The sequence below is a fragment of the Mastigoproctus giganteus genome, chromosome 11 (assembly GCF_048544385.1).
Source record: "Mastigoproctus giganteus isolate SK-2022 chromosome 11, ASM4854438v1, whole genome shotgun sequence".
Classification (NCBI taxonomy): domain Eukaryota; kingdom Metazoa; phylum Arthropoda; class Arachnida; order Uropygi; family Thelyphonidae; genus Mastigoproctus; species Mastigoproctus giganteus.
In genome coordinates this window covers 144,108,402-144,128,258 of record NC_143585.1, presented here as the reverse complement: position 1 = coordinate 144,128,258, position 19,857 = coordinate 144,108,402, and the positions used below count along the sequence as shown (strand labels likewise).

Genomic DNA, 19,857 nt, shown 5'->3' with positions numbered 1-19,857 from the left:
GAAGTGGTTTGGCTAAAATTTTGCCAGTGATGCGAGGAAATTATTGGGGAGGTCATTTCAGTTGAGAATGAATTAGCCTCAGGCACAGGTGAAGGAATTTTAAGGGATGTTTAATCTGCAAGGTCTTAGAACATGCAACTGATAGACACGACTTCATGACGCCCAAGCAACCTTTGCAGGGAACCCCTCACCCCGATGTCTCGAAGTAGAAGTACTTGAGCAGAATTCAAATAATCTGATATTCACTGAAAACTTCATTGAAATTGTTTTGATTTATCAGCCAAAGAAATTGATTTATAGCTACAATGCATCACATGAATCTATAGCAAAACGAAGTAAGAAGCATTTGATTTTGTTACATCATTCAGAAAAGTATGAGAATTATTTCTATTTATTTCGTGACCATAGCTGAGAAGTTACACACAAGCCACGTGTTCAAACGTGATACCACAAAATATGGTAATGTATATAGTCTTCGTTATCCCAGTCTCCTTTGATCCTGCCCATTGTAGAATATAAACCAGAAAACCTTATTTTAGCATGATCCTAGTAGAATAGTGGATTTCGCCGCTGTCCTCTCTCGTACCCTGGAAAAGGTCAAGATTCTTATCCAGGCCAGAATTGAAAATACTTCTCGTCAGGTCCCTTTTGGCTAGCGCTGTGGTTGGTGGTTAAAAACTGCTGTTCACCAGTGTGCAAAAGGCCTTTAATACCTTGATATATCTAGAGATGGACACTAACACTATGTCCATCTCTAAAGCCATTTCAGGACTGTTGAGATCAACAAAAAAATGGCAGTTGTCCTTTGCTTGAAAGTACGTGTCGATATATCTAGCTGTCTGAGTATTTAACTATTGAATTCACAGGTTTGGAGAGTGACAGATACTTAACTTGCATGCTTGGGTCAGAGGTTGTCTGGAAAAGAGTTTAACAATTTAATATGGGTAGTTGTAATAAACTCTTTCACTTTGAGGGTCTGTAGACGGGAAACAGCAAATCGCAACACAGTCGATAGAAAAATTATGAAGTTGTGTCCACGGAATAGTTATACAACAGGTGAAAAGAGAATGGACACCCAGATTCATCACAGGATTTGTAGTGAAGGATCCTGGTTGTTGGTTACGGCTCTGCTAGCAAAACAGTTGCAATCCCTTGGCCGCTCTTCTCGAATACAAGAGAACATTGAGAAGTAGGGCCTCTTCCTCATAATGGATTGCCCAAAATGCAGAAGCTTGAGGAGACGAGTTTGTCTGCGTGCTATTGTAAAGGAGGGCCCAATTTCTGAGGACGTTATTTATGAGATTGTAGTTGTTATGAAGGAGGGCAATTCGCATTCATCCACAAGTAGCACATAATTCGTATTCATCCACAAGTAGCATGGCTGCTATACAACTGAACTTTTAACACTGCGAAGCGTGCAAAGCTGGTGTCCCTATGTGATTGATTCCAAGTGTTCTTCATAAAATTTTGGAGTTTACTGTTTACTTCCTGATTCCATGAATTTCCTTCAAATTGCTTTTCCTTGGACACATTGTTTTCACCAAGGATGGAGCCCCACCTTCCACTGCATATTGCTCGTTCAGTGACTTGGCTGCTTTGCAACATGATGGTTTTCTGAAGTTGGCATAATTTCTCGTCTTTTTCCCAATAACTCGTTTGCCTCGCTCGATTCATGTAAAGGTATTTGAAGGTATTCAAATTCAACAACAAAGTGTCGTGGCATTTTAAGATGCCTCAAACTTCTATAAGATTGTATCTTGATTAAAGAACACTCAATTCAGATCAGGCAACAGTCTTTAAGTGGCACGATTATATAGCGTATTTTATCTCATAAGTGTGTGTCTCGAGTGGCAAACGTTTTAGAACCACCGCTGTACTGTGTGTCTTTAGAAGTTTTGGGAGAACTATTACCTTTTTAAGGTGCACAGTTGCTTAGTTACGTGTTATTTCAAATATATATATATATATATATATATATATTCATAAAGCTTAATTACATGACAGATCTTGAATCACTGTGATCAACCATTTCAGTAATTTTTGGTTGCTTAGTTCCGGAAGAATATTTAAATTTAGAAACATAATTATTTACTAAAATTTTATTATAGAGAGCGTGAGTAACACCGAAAACTGTGAGCTGTTTGTTTTTCAAGGACGATAGGCAGGGGAGTAATTTCGGGATGCTTCTTTCCATTGTGGATTATGCTTTGTGTCTTTTACTTTAATTTTTTACTCTGTTTTGAACAGATGGAGCGGTTTTGTTATATCGCGTGTGATTTCTTCGAGAAGAAATAGGCGTAGCTGCGTTTTCAAAGCGACTGAAGAGTGACATCCCCACCTTATTTGTGAGGCAATTTAGGAGGAGGAAAATGAAAATGGAATTTTTTATCTTTGTTAGACAGAAAAAGAAGAAATAAAATTCGAAGGTGGACAGAAGTGACTGTTAAATGTTTAGTGTGGTAGGCGTGATCCATCGGTCCATCCTTTCTAAATTCACCGAATAAGGGATTTATTTCTACCTCCACTCGGTTGTTTCCAGTCAAGAAATGTACGAAGGGTGACTCTTTTGTGTTACGAAGGGGGACATTTTTATTGGGTTCATGACGATGTCTACTGGCGGAATCAATGGTAGAACTGAAAATGGGGGACTCCCACGATGTCGGGAGTTCAACTGGCAATCTTTTCGTGGATTCCCACTTGAACATCATGAGCAAAAAAAATGAAGGCTGAACTGTTGCCAGGTTGTCTTCACGTTAACATGTTCGGCGGAAGTCCAGCACTAACGAGGAACTATGAAACTGTGCACTCGAAGATACAAGTATTCCAGAATGTTGGATCTCCCTCCACGTGATGTTCTGCGGGTCACGAGTGCTTTACATCTAGGTGTCTGTTGACCTTGATGTCAAGAACCACTTGTCCGGATTAACCGTGTGTCAAAGCGACACGGTTAATCAGGATAGCATTCTGATTTAAGCCTTTTGAAATTATTTTAGGTTTTCGATGGTTATAGCAGCCTGTTCTTGTGGCGTTCCACAACTAATCATTACCACGTCTTACTGGTCAGTTATTTACAGGAATTTCTGGGGTGGATGACAGAAATGTTGATGGCACACTGACATGAGATTGTATCTCTCAGAAAACTGCAAATAAATCAGTATTAATTCTGTAACAAGAGTCTGCTGACATCTTCTCGAGATCAACTTGAGGCTCAAGTAGTAATTGAATTGAATGAAGAGTTTTCGTTGGGATAAACCTTTCAAAAATTTTATCCAGAGTTTTATGAAAGTAAAAAAAAAAAAGGATTAAACTTTCTTAAAACATGCACATAATGATTTCGGTCAATGCATTTCCAGGGTTTATATTTGTGGGCAGGGGCCCTGGGAGTTAATATCATCCGAATAAACATAAGCATCATCTCTGGATTCAGAAAATGGATTAAGAGATCCGTGAGAACATGAAGCCTGATGTTCCCATCCCCCCATGGAACTCCTCCAGTTATTTTTCTACTCTAGGAGCTATATGTGATGTGATGTACTGGCCATCTTAGAAGAGATTATAAGAATACAAGTATACGGTATGTTCACTGACACCAAAGGCGTTTCCAAGCACATCTATTGAAACTACATTTAGGTGGGATACATAAAATCTACCGACATAAAATCCTCTAAACTCTCTTCACCTGTGCCTGTGGCTAATTCGTCCTCAATTGAAAAGTCTTCACTCAATAAGTTCCAGGCGTCACTGAAAAAAATTTAACCGGATCTCTTTCTGGTTGAGGTGGCTTATATTAATTCAGGGCCTCCGTAGCCGAGTGGGCAGGAGCGGGAGTGCAGTAGTACACGCTCTTTGAGTAGACCGGGGTTCAAGCCCCTGCCTGCTGAATACGGTCGATCTGCCAACCCGCACTGGACCAGCGTGGCAGATTATGGTCCATTTCCCTCAGCATGAATTGTTGAGGAGGCTTCCATCCTGCAGTGGGTTGATAATGGCTGCACTTTACTTTTTTTTTTTACTTTATATTAATTCAGTAACTTAGGACAATGAAGTTTCATGTTATATGGTTCCATCGCTCGGTGTCATAGTCACGATGTCCTGAAATAAAAAACATTTGTGTTACGATAAAGTTGACCATCGCAATGTATAATCTTAATGCAATTTGGCTACGTTTCAAGAACTCAACTGAACCTTGTTGTCAGGCCTAAAAAGTGCTGGATCAGATAACAAAATGATTAAAGCGTGTACTATAAAATCCCGCAGTTATTGGGAATCCATGTGGAAAATTCACGTAACCGGCACGTTTTGAAAATCACGTATTGAAAAGCAGAACAATGGCACCACCCTCTACTCAGTAAAAAAGAAACTGAAGTTTCGTTTCTACTGAGACGATCCCTGGCTCTTTCCATGTGCCAAGAATGGTAACCAACTAGTGGAAGTATATATTATATTAGAAATTACCTGTGCAGTATTGCAGTAGGTGGTGGGGTTGCCAGGAAAGCTAGATGGAACCACCTTCTTTAATAAATATATAAATACATAATTATACTTCGGCCTTTATTTGATGTTCTTCGTGTGATTCGAACCAGGTCTCAGTTAGGAAAAAATATTTGTTTCAACGTGTTGAACCTATTTTCAAGCTTCCATTAAAAGCAATTAGGGTGGTGAGATGGTTAGTTTCAATCAGATGGTTCAAATTAAGTCTTAACTCTTAGGGCGTAACCAGAGCCTGGCTAGACTGGTTTGAATTACATTCAGGACTGCTGATTATCGCTGGAATTCTGTTTCCAGCATCTCTTGCTGATTTTGAACAACTGTTTCTCGATTTTACATCATTAACGTGTCCTCATCAGGTTGACCAAGGCGAATTTTCACGCATTCATTGGGCTATTATTAGCGCGTTCAATTTATTACAGTAATTTCACCTCTTTGGTGAAATGGCTGGAATAATAATTAGTAATTGGATTAATCAGGAATAATAGTAAACCACGATCAGGATTTGTCTGTGTGGAGTTCGAATATTTTTGAATCTCCGAGAGAGAGAGAAATCAAACGGGATTCAATTGCGCTCCCACGCAGAGATCGGACGAGTAACTTTCCACAAGCAAATTCCGAGTGAGAATGTAAACAGGTAATTTTCTGTTTCCCCCAGCATAAAACCGCGTGTATTTCAGAGGTGCCATAAAGTTTTTTTTTAAGCAAAGCGTTTTATCGCCTTTGTCACAAAAGGAATATTAGAGCGCATTTTTGCCCGAGGTTTAGATGGCTATCTGGATCTTTTTATTTCCCAACGTGTGACCCTACTTTTATACCTTTAATGATCAGAGAAGACCTTTTTTTCGCTTCTCACAATAAGCTCTCGATGAAAATACAACTCCGCGTCTATACTGTGAGTGTAATCTACTTCGTCTCCTATGAACCGTGTGAAGACTCACTTAGAAAACATGTCGTGCAAGAGGTCTTTGCATAAATCACTTGCTTGACAGGAAAAATGGCTTGAGCGATCAAGAAACAATAAAGCGATGTCTGGGTTGGGGCATTTTGGTCAAAGAAGAGCAGAGGAATGTCTTCTGATATGGAGCTGTAATGTGTGACGTAACAATGACAAGCTCCTCAAGTGAGCCATACATCATTAGATGTGTGATAGCCACGATTTTCACGTGCATGCACGCAATGACATGGGCGCGCGCCTTTTTTCTTTTATTTTTTATTTATTTTTTTTTATTGTTCTCTTTCGCTTTTTCTCGGAGCGGTGAAACGAGAGAGCGGTTGAAATGCGGCTTTCGAAATGGACTTGGAAAGTGTAACGCACCTCATTTTCAGAGAGAGAGTTCGGATTAATTATTATCCGAATTTATTTGCTGCCATTTGGACAATCGAAATGTCTTTTTAGTAGAAAGAAAAAAAAAAACAGATAAACCGCCTTACAGTGGCGCTTCGGTCTGCGTTATTTAGTGCACTTAATTATTCTTTACAACCTCGATTATTATTGGATTAATTATTTTCTTAGAAAATATTTAATTTCTTATTTCTTTCTTAGAAATCAGGTAGCGCACCCTTCCTCTCCTCGATTAACATAGTAGATAGTTGTATACAAACAAATTTACGAGTATTAATCACAAAAAAGGAGAGGACCCCTAAAGGGGTCTGATGGCTGAAGGTCTCAGATGGGACAAATACGGCTCTATGTTTCATATTGTGTTTCTTCAAACGAGTTTTCCGATTCATCAGTGATCAATTGGATGAGTATAGGTCCATCTGGATAGAGTATAGGTCCAACCAATGCCCATGCTTCCCCAGTTCAAACATACCAAATGATGCTTCCCACAGAAAGGAAGAATCGTTTGATATTCCTCTTTCGTAAGGACTCATTGAGAATTTGACTCTTTAAGTTGAACATGGACTTATCCATAAAGAAAATTCCCATTTATCCATCCACTGTACTTGAGCCAATCTTCACCGAGCTCAAGTATTGTCACATAATGGTTGCATTACCACTCAAAGGGTAGACTATTTGGCCTAGGTGCGAAGCTCGAAATTCAAATAGCGGTCCAGTCAATATCACACAAGTCAAATTTAGAATTTTACACAGTGTCGTTTAAGCCTGCAATATTCATCACGGTGTAAGGAGGTTTGACAGCGCAAGGAATTGCCAAACAGTCGTCCGCCGACCACACTATAAGGAGCCGTGCAGATTTTCCCACAGCCGAGATGAAGCAGCGCAAGGAATTGCCGAACCCATTCCCCACATGTTGAAAGGAGCCATCTAGGTTTCTGAGTTAATGCTTAATATAATCATTACAGGTCAAGCAGTGCAGTAAGCTACTAGACAATAATTTATCCCGAGTACAGCGTGAGGAGCCACATGTTCAAACCATCCGAATGCTGTGATTCAACTTGGATTAAACTCTTGTAACTGTTGAGAAATCTCTTGAAAAGTTTATTCTGAAATATGCCTCCAAGAATCCTTTATTATCCACCATCTATACACTCCATTTCATGTAGTTCCATTGCATACAAAAGCCTGGAGTACCGCATCCAAGCCAATATTCATTTCCTAGAAATAAAGAATTCTAGAAAATTGAAGCCCTAAAGAATTGTCATATTTCTCCAGTAAAACTTCGTACACCTCGCGCTGTTTATTCTCTTGCTACTAGAAGATCCTGAACTAACCCCCATTACCTAGAAACGTTGTCCATAGTGTGACCATCCATAACACCAGTTTAACCGTACTAAGTAAAACATGATTATCCTGGTTCACAGTTGTTGTTGATTTCTCTCTTTAACCAGTTGCAATGCTCTCATATAACTCAGGTACACCTCAGACAAACCGAATGAGATGAATCGGGCATAGCAGCCACACAGTTTGCGCACACTGTATCCTTATCTTTGAATTGTTCACTGCAATGGCCACTCTTGGCACAGTACCCGCAAACTATCTCTTTGTCCCTGCAACAAAGCTTGAACTTATAACTACACCATTCAATAAAAATATCTTGCTGCATTTGTAGAGCAGTTCTAATTCTCACTCCTCCGTAGCCGAGTGGGCAGGAGCGGGAGTGCAGTAGCACACGCTCTTTGAGTAGACCGGGGTTCAAACCCCTGACTGCTGAATACGGTCGATCTGCCAACCCGCACTGGACCAGCGTGGCAGATTATGGTCCATTTCCCTCAGCATGAATTGTTGAGGAGGCTTCCACCCTGCAGTGGGTTGATAATGGCTGCACTTTACTTTACTTTTTCTAATTCTCAGAGAAGTTTCCAGTATTCAGTTTCTTCCTTCCCCTTTATTATTTAGTCTTGAGAATCTAATCGGTGGGTCTCGTATAAGATTATTCTCCTTGATTCTGAATCAGCTAGATTTCTCATGTAGATCTCATTCATTAATTCCTCTTCGCTTATTTCTAGATTGACATTCTAAATAATTAATCAAGGTCTTGGACCAACAGTCTTGGACTCTTTCCCACTAACCTGATTGTGCAGGTTGGGCAATAGCCTCAGTTTGTCCTCATAGCTGTGTAAGAGCTTTCAAAACCGAGTCTCTTGCCCAACCTATACAATAAAAATGCATTTAAATTATGCCTTTTTGTGCCCTTGATTTCTTTAATATGACTGGAGAACACAAAGGCAGCAAGTGTCCAGGCATCTTCCACCGAGACGGCCTTATTATTAATGCTAACCGTTCGTTGGCAGGAATAGTGTCTTCTTTAGCTGAGTTCATCTTCCTCTGGCCGCAGAGAACCAGCGTTGTAATTGAGCAGCATTCAACCATTGGTTCCGATATTGCTTGAAGACAAACATCGGCTATTTTTAGACAACTTGATGGTAAACAATCTTGATATCGCCATTGTGGTTCAGTTCACTTTTTTGGGTGGTGTGAGCCTCTGCTTAGGTTAGGCCTCCGTCTTAGCCGATGGTTGCATGGTTTTTTCCACCTGGAAACTCGGGTTTTCATCCAGAAAATCGATCACAGAACACAAGCAATTTACAGACAATATATTCCGCACAATCTGGCCCAAATCACTGATGCTTGAACAAAAACAACAACAGATAACCTTGATATGAGGCGTCAGTATATTGCGTGTATCCTTCGGTCGGATTGCCATTTTTATTACCTGTTGTTATTACGTTATGTGAAGTCCAATCTTTGTGGTAACACAAACCAGTTTCTTTTCAATTATTTACTAAATGATGGTTTTAAATCATTTGTGATATTTTAAATGGAAATGTGTTATGTTAGATTAAATATTTATTTGCTGTTGTTGGGTGATAACTGTAATTACGTTTTCCCTTTTCTTTTCAGGGTAAGGCTTCAAATTGTATCGGCTATTGTGACTTCAATCCTGGAGGTGGGTGGGCTGTTAAGTTTCACATTTCATACATACTACTTTTACAGTATTTAGTGGTGATTTTTATAAACTGAAAAAAATTACATTACAGTTCCAAAATATTGTCATTACATGATTGATTATTAGCAGTTTCATGTAACCAGATTTTTAATCCAAGATTTATGCATACTTTCATGTTCTTCTTTTTTTTTTTTTCGCAAGAAAATTGAATCTTCTATGACAGTTAAAAAATATTTCTAAAGTTTCCTTTTATAGTTTGTATATATTTCTAATATAACTCTAGACTACTATTTGGATTAGTTTGATATGAATGAAAAGTCGTAGGAAGGACTTTAAATCCGATTAAGATTTGATTCGCAAAAATTCACTTAAGAGTATAATGCTTTCAGTATCGAATCTCCTAACTTCATGAAGGAAAGGAGCTTAAGAGAAACTTTATAAATACTCACCGTGTTATTTTGGGAGACTAAGAAAACGGAAAACACATGTTCTTTATATACATACAATGGGACAACGCAACAGAGGGAAGAAACCAACTTGGAGTTCCAGTTAATCGCTGAACAGAAGCTAGTAATCGATGCCATGGTCAAAAATGATCCATGGAACAGTGCAGAAGGAGGAAAACTTCAAAATCTAAATAGCAATAGTCACAAAAGAAAAGAGAATATGACTTATTTAGCAAAGTGAGCACTAGTAAATCTTAAATCATATTTTTAGAGGAATAATCGAAATCCTACTTGAATCATATGACGTCTGCAGTTTTATATGTGCTCATACAGTTGTTGATCCCATGGAACTTCCATCTTAACACAAGTTTGTTAAATAACTGCTTACTTTTCCAATTGTAACATCACGAAAACATAACACAGAAATATTCCTTAGAAGTCTAATATCAGGGGAAAACCTGACCTAGTAGACTGACCCCATTCAGCAACAATTGGTTGATGACAGTAAAATCTCCAGAATAGGCCAACGAAGTCAGGTTTATCGATGATTAATGTTCTAAATGGATCACTTGAATTCATTTGAAAGATTTCGCTTTGTCATTTTCTCCATTGGTCACCCCTCTGATGATCAAGTTGTATGAATGAGGGACAGCTGGCATAAACTGATGTCTTACCTATCATCAGTTGCACTGCCAACTGATTAGCATCACCGTATTTTCCCTAGAACTTAGGATGAGCTTTAATGAGGTTTGTCAAATATTTATACGCGCAGCCATTTTTTAAGGCTGTTGTTGATAATTTAACGGGATAAGCAAACATATTGATCATGGTTTACGCTTGGTTTACAAGTGGGAACATTGTAATGAGCGTTTATAGTTTCACATTGACTGCACTTATTTTCATCCCGAAACTATAAATTAAGATGTTTGGGAATTTCACTAAAGAAAAGTGCTTGGAATACACGAAACCTCGTTAATTCGACATTGAAATCAAACATATTTGTACGTTTTAAATAATGTATGATTTTATTTTGATCGTGTATTTCAAATTTCATTACTGAGAAATAACCCTGATCTTCAAGGAACAAAAAACACACTTATAGCACATGGAATTTTAAAGATAAATGCGATAAGTCCCAACACATGCCAAAGTTTATCGCTGGTTTCAGGATTTTTGCTGAATCCTATCTTCAGACCGTAAGGGACTGGGAGCAAAGGGAGATGCCCCTATTTGTTCCATTGATGGACTCTTTTATAACTGTTTCCAGGATCTTCAGATGATCATCATGAATCAGGAGTGTCTCTCATTTGTTGTTTGGTGTGTTGGTTCTTGCAGTCAGTTTAAACTTAAAGCTCAATAAACTACACTTGTACAAAGAATTCTAAGTGCTATAAGACTATATTTTCTTCCATAACTCATCCAGGAAAAACCACGTAAAGTCGTCTTTCCTAAACTATACTAGATTCAAGCTCAATAAACTACACTTTAGCCTTATCACATGCGATTTACAATAGCTGCAATATAACGCCTATAAAAAGTGCTGACAGAATATACTGGATAAGGGCTTTGCAGAAGAACAAACCATAGAAATATTTGTTAATACTTTTCGGACTACAGCCAGAAATTCTCATAAGTGGCAAAAGGCACAATTAAACAGTAATAAAAAAATGTTCTCTAGCTAATTTTCAAGCCTCGACACGAATAATTAAATAAACGGATTAAAAGCTTATACATTTTAAGAATCACCTGAAAGTTTGTTGAAATTTTAGTGGAACTTCGTTCAGTGCTACGTACTACAGAGTATAACCAACAAGTAAATTTTAACTGTAATTTCTGCAGAACAGAATTCAGTCGACTCTACTTGGGCATTCCTCTACACGGGTAAATTAAGAATAAGCTTTAATCAGATTACATTCAAACATAAGTTACTGATCCATATGAACCTTCAGCCATCGAATGGTTGCAGCATAACCACTCACGGATTGAAAGCACCAATGCATCATGGTCTCAAAAACACTTGTTTCAAATACCAAACTTGATCTCATACTGATCCTTGGGTCTATGGGGCATCGGACCATATTGCGCTGTATAATATGTCTGTAAATTGCGTGTGTTCTGTGGTCGATTTGCCTATTTGCTGGACGAAAATAATCCCAGGAGAAAAAAATCTTTTTCTCAGCCATATTTTGAAAAAGGCCCATAAATGCTCCTCACGTCTTTTCCACCTAGTTCGGAGAGCATATCTTTGGTACCTGACTGTAAATATTCGACTGCAACTTCACAAGTAGATGACCAGTAACGGTTGGCAAACATAAAACATAATTACTTTTATTAATATAATCATTAATGGTAATAGAAATTAATATATGTGAACAAATAAGGAATGACGTACTAGTCAAGAGAGATCGTAGATGGAATGCCAGTTGCTGATCAGTAGGGACATGGTTACCTTCGAATGCAATACAGGTCGAAAGTTTCTGATAGGATTCTATCAGATAGGGTACGATACGATCAAGGCATAGTACTACTTCATTCTTAATTTTCGTTTGGTATGAACACCGAGAGGAGAAAGGATAGGAGGCATGCATGGGTTATTGTTAATCCAGGATATCGCTGGTCCTTGGCAAATTATTAAATGTCAACAAGTTGAGGAAATCGGGCTTAATATCTGATTCAGGACGAACCTGGCTGCCTGATGGAGTATTTCATTACTGTGGCACCATGGGGAAAGATCCTGCAGCGGCAGAGGTCCTATGTCAGTGGAACATGCACGTACCATGCCATCTGTGATAATATAAAAATAATGGAAACTAAAAAATGCAATACATTTATTACGAATAACGATAATAGGAACAAAGGGAAAGAGACCCCCCCTTTGAGGACGAATGCTGTCGCCCTTTAAAAACAGGTTTTGTCGTCTTGTGTCAGGTGAATCGCGACACCAAAAATGTTGGCAAATGTGATGTGCATCCGTAATATATATCCAGCGATTTCGAAAACTGCTGAAAACAGATTAATCTATCAGATGTTACATCGTACACTAATGAGTAAATAACAGGTTTTGGACAATGCGATTCTTTCCCAATACGACCACCAATATAAGGCCACCAGTGTCTGTTCACTGACATACCATCGAAGAGTTATTTTGACATTTCCAACAATTACGCCTATAATTATTTTCCAGACAAATCGCGAAATATAAAAAGGGAGTACTTCCGACTCCTCCTCAGAAATGAACAACATTTCTATAAATTTAACTTCCTGAATCCAGAATAAGACTTGTTCTTCAACTGTCTTTTTCTGTTTTGACGATAGAATGCATAATTAAGAGACATTTATCCAATATCGAATTAACGAGGTTTTCCAGTGCATTGTAGATGTTTTAAAAATACCTAACAAACTTAACATTCGTGTGAAGGTTTTTTTTTTGCATTCACCGTAGAAAGTCAACGCTACCTGAGACTTTCTGTTGTTCATTCCATTAGTGTACACTATCTTAAATTAAGTGGAGGCCTTTGTAAGAACAGCGTGTGATCGAATTGAATCGTGTAGAGGTAGTTCGTCCATTCCACCTCCTCTTTGCAGAGGAGGTGGAATGGACGATAAATATTTAGTCATTTTTATTCCTGTTCCAGAAGAACTCAGAACATTTCAAATAACATTAAGAGAGAAACCCGTCCACTTGCTCATTCGATAGGCGATCGCTATTGATGTCCTCTGAGAGAGGTTCATTGAACATAAAATTTAAGGTATAAATGATGTCAATGTAATAAAATGGAAATTAATTGATTTGGCCTAAAAAGCATAGGAATTTGAAAGAAAACGTTCTTTGTTATGACGCAAAAGTAGACCTCCAAGTTCGTGTGCGAACTTACTGGTAAAGCGTGCCATTTCTCGAATATTCTAATCAGCTCATGCGTACTTGAAAATGAGTATTCGGCAGAGTTGATTGAAGGCTTTAATAAGAGTTTATGATTGCATTTAAAGCCAGGAAATGCACTCACAACAGATTCTCATGCTGTTAATGAAAAAGTATTCTGGTGGTATGGAACCACACTTTTTCAGGAGGGTAACTCTTGTTTACAGCAAGTATACACGGAGCAGTACGGCCTTGGTCGCTGATGCCTCTAAAAAAACCCTACTACAGCAACTCATAACTCCTCTGAGGCTCGGATAGAGACGGTAGACTCAGATGCAGCATACGTACTCAATGGAATGCACGTCTGAATGCCTTGCTGGCCACTCCGGAGATTGCAGGAAAAATTCTTATTCAAAAGTCTTCCATCAGTCGCGGACGTGGTTGCAATCGGCATCCTTCTCCACCTTGTGGAAAAGGCCTTAGTTTGATTCCGTCGGAAAGGTATTTGTGCTTTTCACGCTTATATGGTCCGCCCCTCAGAAACTCAGAATCTCATCCAGGTAAATCGATCAAAGACTACACGTAATTAAGAGACGCTTCATGGTTGCCTTGGTGCAAAATCAAAAATAATGTTCCCCACCACAGACAAGCTAGAGGTCTGTAGGGGAGGGCCATTATTGCCTCCTACTAGAATAAATTGGGCTCCTCTGTGCCCTAAAACATTTGACTTAGGATTCAAGGATTTCTCTGTACCTCACAGCAATCATAGTTCCTGCATGCATTGTACATTATGCGTGCTCAGACTGCCCTTTGTCAGATGGTAATGGGCGATCCACCCCCCAGGTATAAACATCAAGGATCAAACTGTATACTGAAACTGGACTCATCCTTGCACTTTGACTGAAGCTGACAAGTTTACTCAACCTACGGGTTATAGTGCGGCTGAAGAAGGGAAGGTATTCCATTTTGAGGTGGATGCAAACTGGAAAATGTGCTGTTCTTCTATTCTGTGTTTGCTCTCATATCATCTTCTTATGCTTTCAGACAGTTAATATCATAGAAATGCAACCCTTTCACTTAAGAATGAACGGGTCACTATATGAATCGACTTTAATATCGCTATTCGAGGTACTGTCTTCTGAAACTGCCCCAGCAATCATACCATCACATGGAGGGCCCTTGCTCCCTCCATCTGTGATGGAACGCTTCTGTCCTGCTGGCCGTTATCCACGCAGTCTTTGGGATGATGCCATTTTACCTTGAAATATTACTCAGATATGCTTCGGGTAATCGTACACAGTCGGTTTATTTGAAGCTCGATTAGACCGCTCTCTTTAAAACGACACAGTTGAATATTAGAACTGTAAGTTAATTTGCATCATTTACTTGATCTGTGTGTGTGTGTGTGTGTGATTTCAATTCTATTTATAAGGGGTAAGTGTGCCAACTCGACTCTACCCTAAATTTGTCAGTGAACAAATTTAGGGTAGAGTTTCTAAACGATTTAAAATCTGGTCGAATCCAATACATTTGTCTGTAACGCAGACCAGCTAATCATCTATTTTATAATTTGTTCTCAGTTAATATGTGGTCATATTAACGGGCAGTTATTCGTAAGCACTGTAATGCAATTTTCGTGCTTATTTCCTGTGGAATAAATTGTCTGGATTTGTATTGAGTTGAAATTTCAGGTGCGAATTTGAGAACAGCTGTTCTCACAAACAGGAAACTGTTGTGATTACTGCAGCTGGCCACCTATTGGAGCTTTTCCCTTCTTGCAGGTTGATAGTGTATAAACCATGTCAGTAAATTGCATTATTTGTAGAAATGGTTGGGCCATGAAACAGTGGAGAATAGCAAATACTGCTAAGTAGATATTTATCCAAAACCTACTAAAAATCCACCTAATTTGTGCGCAACAGATCAGCAAACAAACACAAACAGTTATGTTTGCTGATTTATATCATAAGTGAACCTTATTTCCGTTGGCTGCTTATGTGTAACCACCGGAAATCACTATTTGGAGCTAAAGAAATGAACCGTCATTGTACGAGGAGGAATAAGACACCCCCACCCCTTCCTAAACACCTCTGCATTTTTCAGGTGGGTGGATGGTAACGCAAAGACTGAAAATGTTAACGCAAGAACGCATCTTTTGGTTAATTATAGACTTGAGCACAGAACTTTTGATTTACTCGATTCCTTATGGTCAAGTCTACTCATTAAGTGTTGCTCAATGGACTAAGAATTCCAGTCAGGAATTCTTGGCTTGCATTACCAATTAAAGAAAATGAGTTAACAATGAATGTCCGTTTTTGGCAAAGGTATCGATGGTTATGAACTGGTTACTGATGAACTATTTAACTGTTTGTCATACTCATTCATACGTGAAGAAAATTTTAAACTTGGGAACTCCAGCGGCCGAGGTGGTGTTAACTGCAAATAGAGTGATTTTATGGTAATCCAAAAGGAACTTGAAGTCAAATTATTACAAATAAAAGTGAAAAGAGTAAGCAACTGTTGGAATCTGTCCATTTCTATTGAAGGAGGTAGTGTAAGAGGTCATTAAACCTTAAGGTTGCGCCAAAAAAGATTATGGGATTCTTACTTAAATTCTGTAATTACTCAGATGCTGGATCATCTGAGTAATTACAGATTTCTGCTCAGGAATTATAAAGGAATCTCAAAATGGGTTTCTTAAAGGGAGGTCATGACTACCAAATCTGTAGGTCGTATAGATTGGAGGAATTCGTCATTAGGAATATGTTGCTCCTACTGATAACGGGATGGTTGAAAGTAGGAGACAGAGTGGTTATTAATCCATCATGGACTAATGAGTGGAGTTGGCTAGATCAGTCCCCTTGCCTTTTTTAACATTTACTAGTGATCCTTGTGGAAATAGATCTTTATTATTATAGGGATGAAACAGGGGTATTGAAATCTTAACGTCTGAGTCTGATAATGATATAAGGTGCAAAGGGTGGTTAATGACGTTGATCAGGACGTACCAAAAAGCCTTGAAAAATTATTTGGATGAGCTGAGAAATGGTAGCTAAGGTATAACACTAGAAACTGCAAGGTCTTGAATCTGGTTAGAAGTAACCCTAATGTAACGTGACACTTGGGTAACAGTAAAATCAAGACAATTGTTAATGGAAAGTACTTGGGAGTAACTATTCTAAACTGCGTGGAGAGGCCTGTAGGAGAAGTCATGGGGGTTGAATGACGTACTACCTCACTTTGCAAGTAGCAATTATTACATTGGTTAGGCTACACCTTTAATGGTTAGACGACACCTTTTACAGGCTTAGAAAGCCTATTGAAAAAGGTATAGAGAAGAGTGACAAGAACTGGTTGATTTCAGTGTGGTATTCGTATCAAGAGACTAGTTCACTAATATATGTGGAACCTGATCGAGGTGATTAAGGCTTTAAAAGGTTTTATTAACTAAACTGTGTGGAAATCTAAGTGTAAAATGTAGTTGCGTGATGATGATGGAACTAATTTGAAGGAAACAAACGTAAATAATTGATGAGTTCAATTTTAGTTTGCATATGAATTCATTCCTGGAATACTCTAGCTACACCTCGCATTTCGTAGTCTGTTCCAATATTTTAAGCGTATTGAATCAAAAAATAAAATTGTAAGATTCTTGTCTTATGCACCTTAGCGCGTATGAGTCCCGTTTTGTGTACTTTGGCATATGGTAATCTAGAGTGATCCAAAACTCAATAAATCCAAGTTTTTAGTTTGAGGTGAAAGAATCAGGGCGCTGTATATGCAATGCTCTGGGCATTCATAAACTTTACCTCGTGTTATTGTAACTCTGTTATTCGTTCATTATTAGGTATTATCTCTACAATAATAAAGATTTGTTTATTTTTTGCCACACATATCTACACGTATATTCTTGTTGATATACCTAATCAGAAATATAGTTTCACTAGGAACGCTTTCAGTAACGTTGGCAATTTTTTATTTAAACTGAAACGAACGTGAAATGTTTCAAAAACGTACAATCGTTAATCTTACGAGTTATTTCCACATGCGATAATTGCTTTTCCATAAAATCTGGTGGGACAATAATCTCAACGAACAACAACAACACTTCTCCAAAATCACTGCCATCTTAGATTATTATTTGTCGTTGATTTTCAATTAAAATAGACAAGCAGCGCCATTAATTGTAGTTTTAAATTTAGCAAATTTAAAACTACAATTCTTATATTCACAATATGTTCAATATCTGACGTGTCATCTGCAATTAATAAAACTTTGGGTTTAATGACTTTTAGATTGTCCTGTACAATAGGCCTATAATGTACAATGCCAGCCATGTCTCTGATAATTCTGCTTTTGTGAGGCCATACTTATTATCAAACAGTATCTGTCTTTTTCAATATTAATTATAATATAAGCATTTAGAGTATATTACTTTATATTTCCAGATATTACTTTATTTTTGTAATTTAGTTGAGCACCTCACGGTATATGAGGACATAGATATCAGAAACCTAAAATCCAAATCTCCTCTTTTGAGAGAAGCTGAAAAATGGATTTTATTCAACAGTTCGGACTTCAGTGTTAAATAATTATACGTACGTATTCTGTGATTGGGTTCATTCCTAGAGGTCCTAGCGCGTAGTACAGTGGATATAATCAACTTCCTCCCTACACCGGGTGAAAAAGGCCTGGCTTTGAATCCCGTCAATGAGGCGAGCAATTTTTATGGGCATATTTTACAATATGGCTGAGTTAGTCTGTCTCAAGGGTTGTATAGTTTTTTCTTCCCGGAAAGTCGGATTGAAGAATACAGGCGATTACACGAAAAAAAGTATATACTGACGTCACATAGCCTTACTTGTTTTGATGCTTAACACACACACACGAGAAGGGGTAACTGTGATCACATTTTAACATGAAACAAGAATTTCTACTGAAGTTTCATTAGACCTATCAGTAAAAAGATCGCGTTAAGACTATCTACTTCAAATTTTCTCCCTTCATAAAGAAAAAGAGAAATAAACGCAATTTCTTGGGCTGACTGACAACTAAAACGAACAGTCTGTGAAAATCTAAACAGTATCAGAGTCTGATATTCTTTGGCAAAGAGTCTCCTGCCAACTTTAAAAGGCCCTTCAACCGGAACATTGATTTGAGAGAGAATGAAGCACTACCTGGTGATCAGTTAAATTTATTCCACATGATGCCCGGCAGCTATTAGCTGATTCTGATAGTCTCCACTGTGATCATAGTCCCCCTCCACCTCTTCTCACGCTCCCACACCAAATATGTGGATCTGTTCTTCATGTATTTTCTCTGTTGTTCATCTTTTAAAGTTCGACCCAGCAGATAATCGTAATTTCGCTAAATTCTCCTTGTCTTTTCATCCACAATTAAAGTGGTATTCCTGTTTAGAGTTAATGTAGTGTGTGGCGTAGGGTGGAACTGCGACAAATATAGGACTGAAATGGCCAGAAATGAGTATTCTGTGTTTGTGCATTGTTATGCCACTTTGCTACGAGGAAGAAGGCTGTGAGAACTGCTTTAAAAACTAGGGTACTTTCCAGTACCCGTCCACGGAAGTAGGCAAGATTTTTAACCCCGTTCTCATAGAAAGGCAAAAGCTAATCCTGTGATTGCCAGCTATACTATAATCCCCCCGCCCCGGGGAGCCCAATGGAGGAAACGATCAAATTTGTGGAATGTTCTCTGGACGATGTGGAAGAGAATTGCGCGAAAAACAAAATTAGTTCCAAAAATCTCCACAGAGGACTTTTGTTATGAACGATTAACCTGTTGTGTGCCTTGGAGTACTGAAAATGAAGAACACACCATTAACACTGATAATGGTGCCATTTTATTGCTTCATATTTTGGTGATACAGGTTTATTGGCAACACCTAACAAGCTGCATGATTCTTATCGTTGGCACAACATTTACGGTATGTACCTCCTGTTGTGGGCATATTGAATTGGTCAACTCGATATGTGCCTCTTGTGTGGTCACAACTGTGGTCGAGTAGAACAACAAACCGAGTATCAGCATGGTTAACTGCAGTACGTAACATATCTCGAGTGACGTTCCTCTTTTTCAAGGATGTTAGGTGAGGAATATTGGCACGATACACCTTGTCCTTCAGGCAACCCTAGAGCCAAAAGTTAAGTGAGGTTAGACGATTGAAGGAATGAACAGTTGATTACCCTATCACTGGTAAAATACTGCCGAAGCAATTCTTGTACAAATCTTCCGTTATGTGGGGACGCACCCTATTCATAAGCGATAACTAGCCGAGATAACTAAGATCATAAGGGATGATCATAACTAAGGTCATAGCCTGGCTTGAGGGATGAAAAACCCTAATTTGCGAACTGAAGTCAAGATCAGTCGCGTCTTCTTTCTTTAAAAGATTCAAAAAAAAGGAATTTACAATGAGCCCGCAGCCTTCGCTCATGGGTCTGAGCACACCTACTATGCTTTGCCCAAAAATTCCGCAGTTAATCGTCATAATGTTTTGCCACTAAAAATACTTCACGCTTCGAATATCTATGATGTACGCTATATTTTTAAACCTAAAGGCAACCTTCCTAGACATCGGATAGTTTACTGGAACTCGTGCCCTCGTAGATAGCACAGTTGGTATAATCGCTGTCCTCCCCTTCAATCCCATCAATGACGCAAGGAATTTTTATGACTCTTTTTCGTGGCT

At 38.5% G+C, this 19,857-nt stretch overlaps 1 protein-coding gene across 7 annotated transcripts in view; it reads left to right on the top strand.

The window, feature by feature from the left end:
- The window catches only part of LOC150078494 (one cut domain family member 2-like), a 352,098-nt gene that overhangs the window by 120,630 nt on the left and 211,611 nt on the right, over window positions 1-19,857 (top strand). For 4 of the 7 annotated variants that reach the window (XM_090385363.1, XM_090385360.1, XM_090385361.1 and 1 more), the window contains exon 2: window positions 8,802-8,843. The exons of the other annotated variants lie outside the window; for them this stretch is intronic. In XM_090385363.1, the coding sequence (XP_090241489.1) occupies window positions 8,802-8,843 (42 nt within the window). The remainder of the gene's footprint in view (window positions 1-8,801; window positions 8,844-19,857) is intronic. 7 annotated transcript variants of the gene reach the window in all.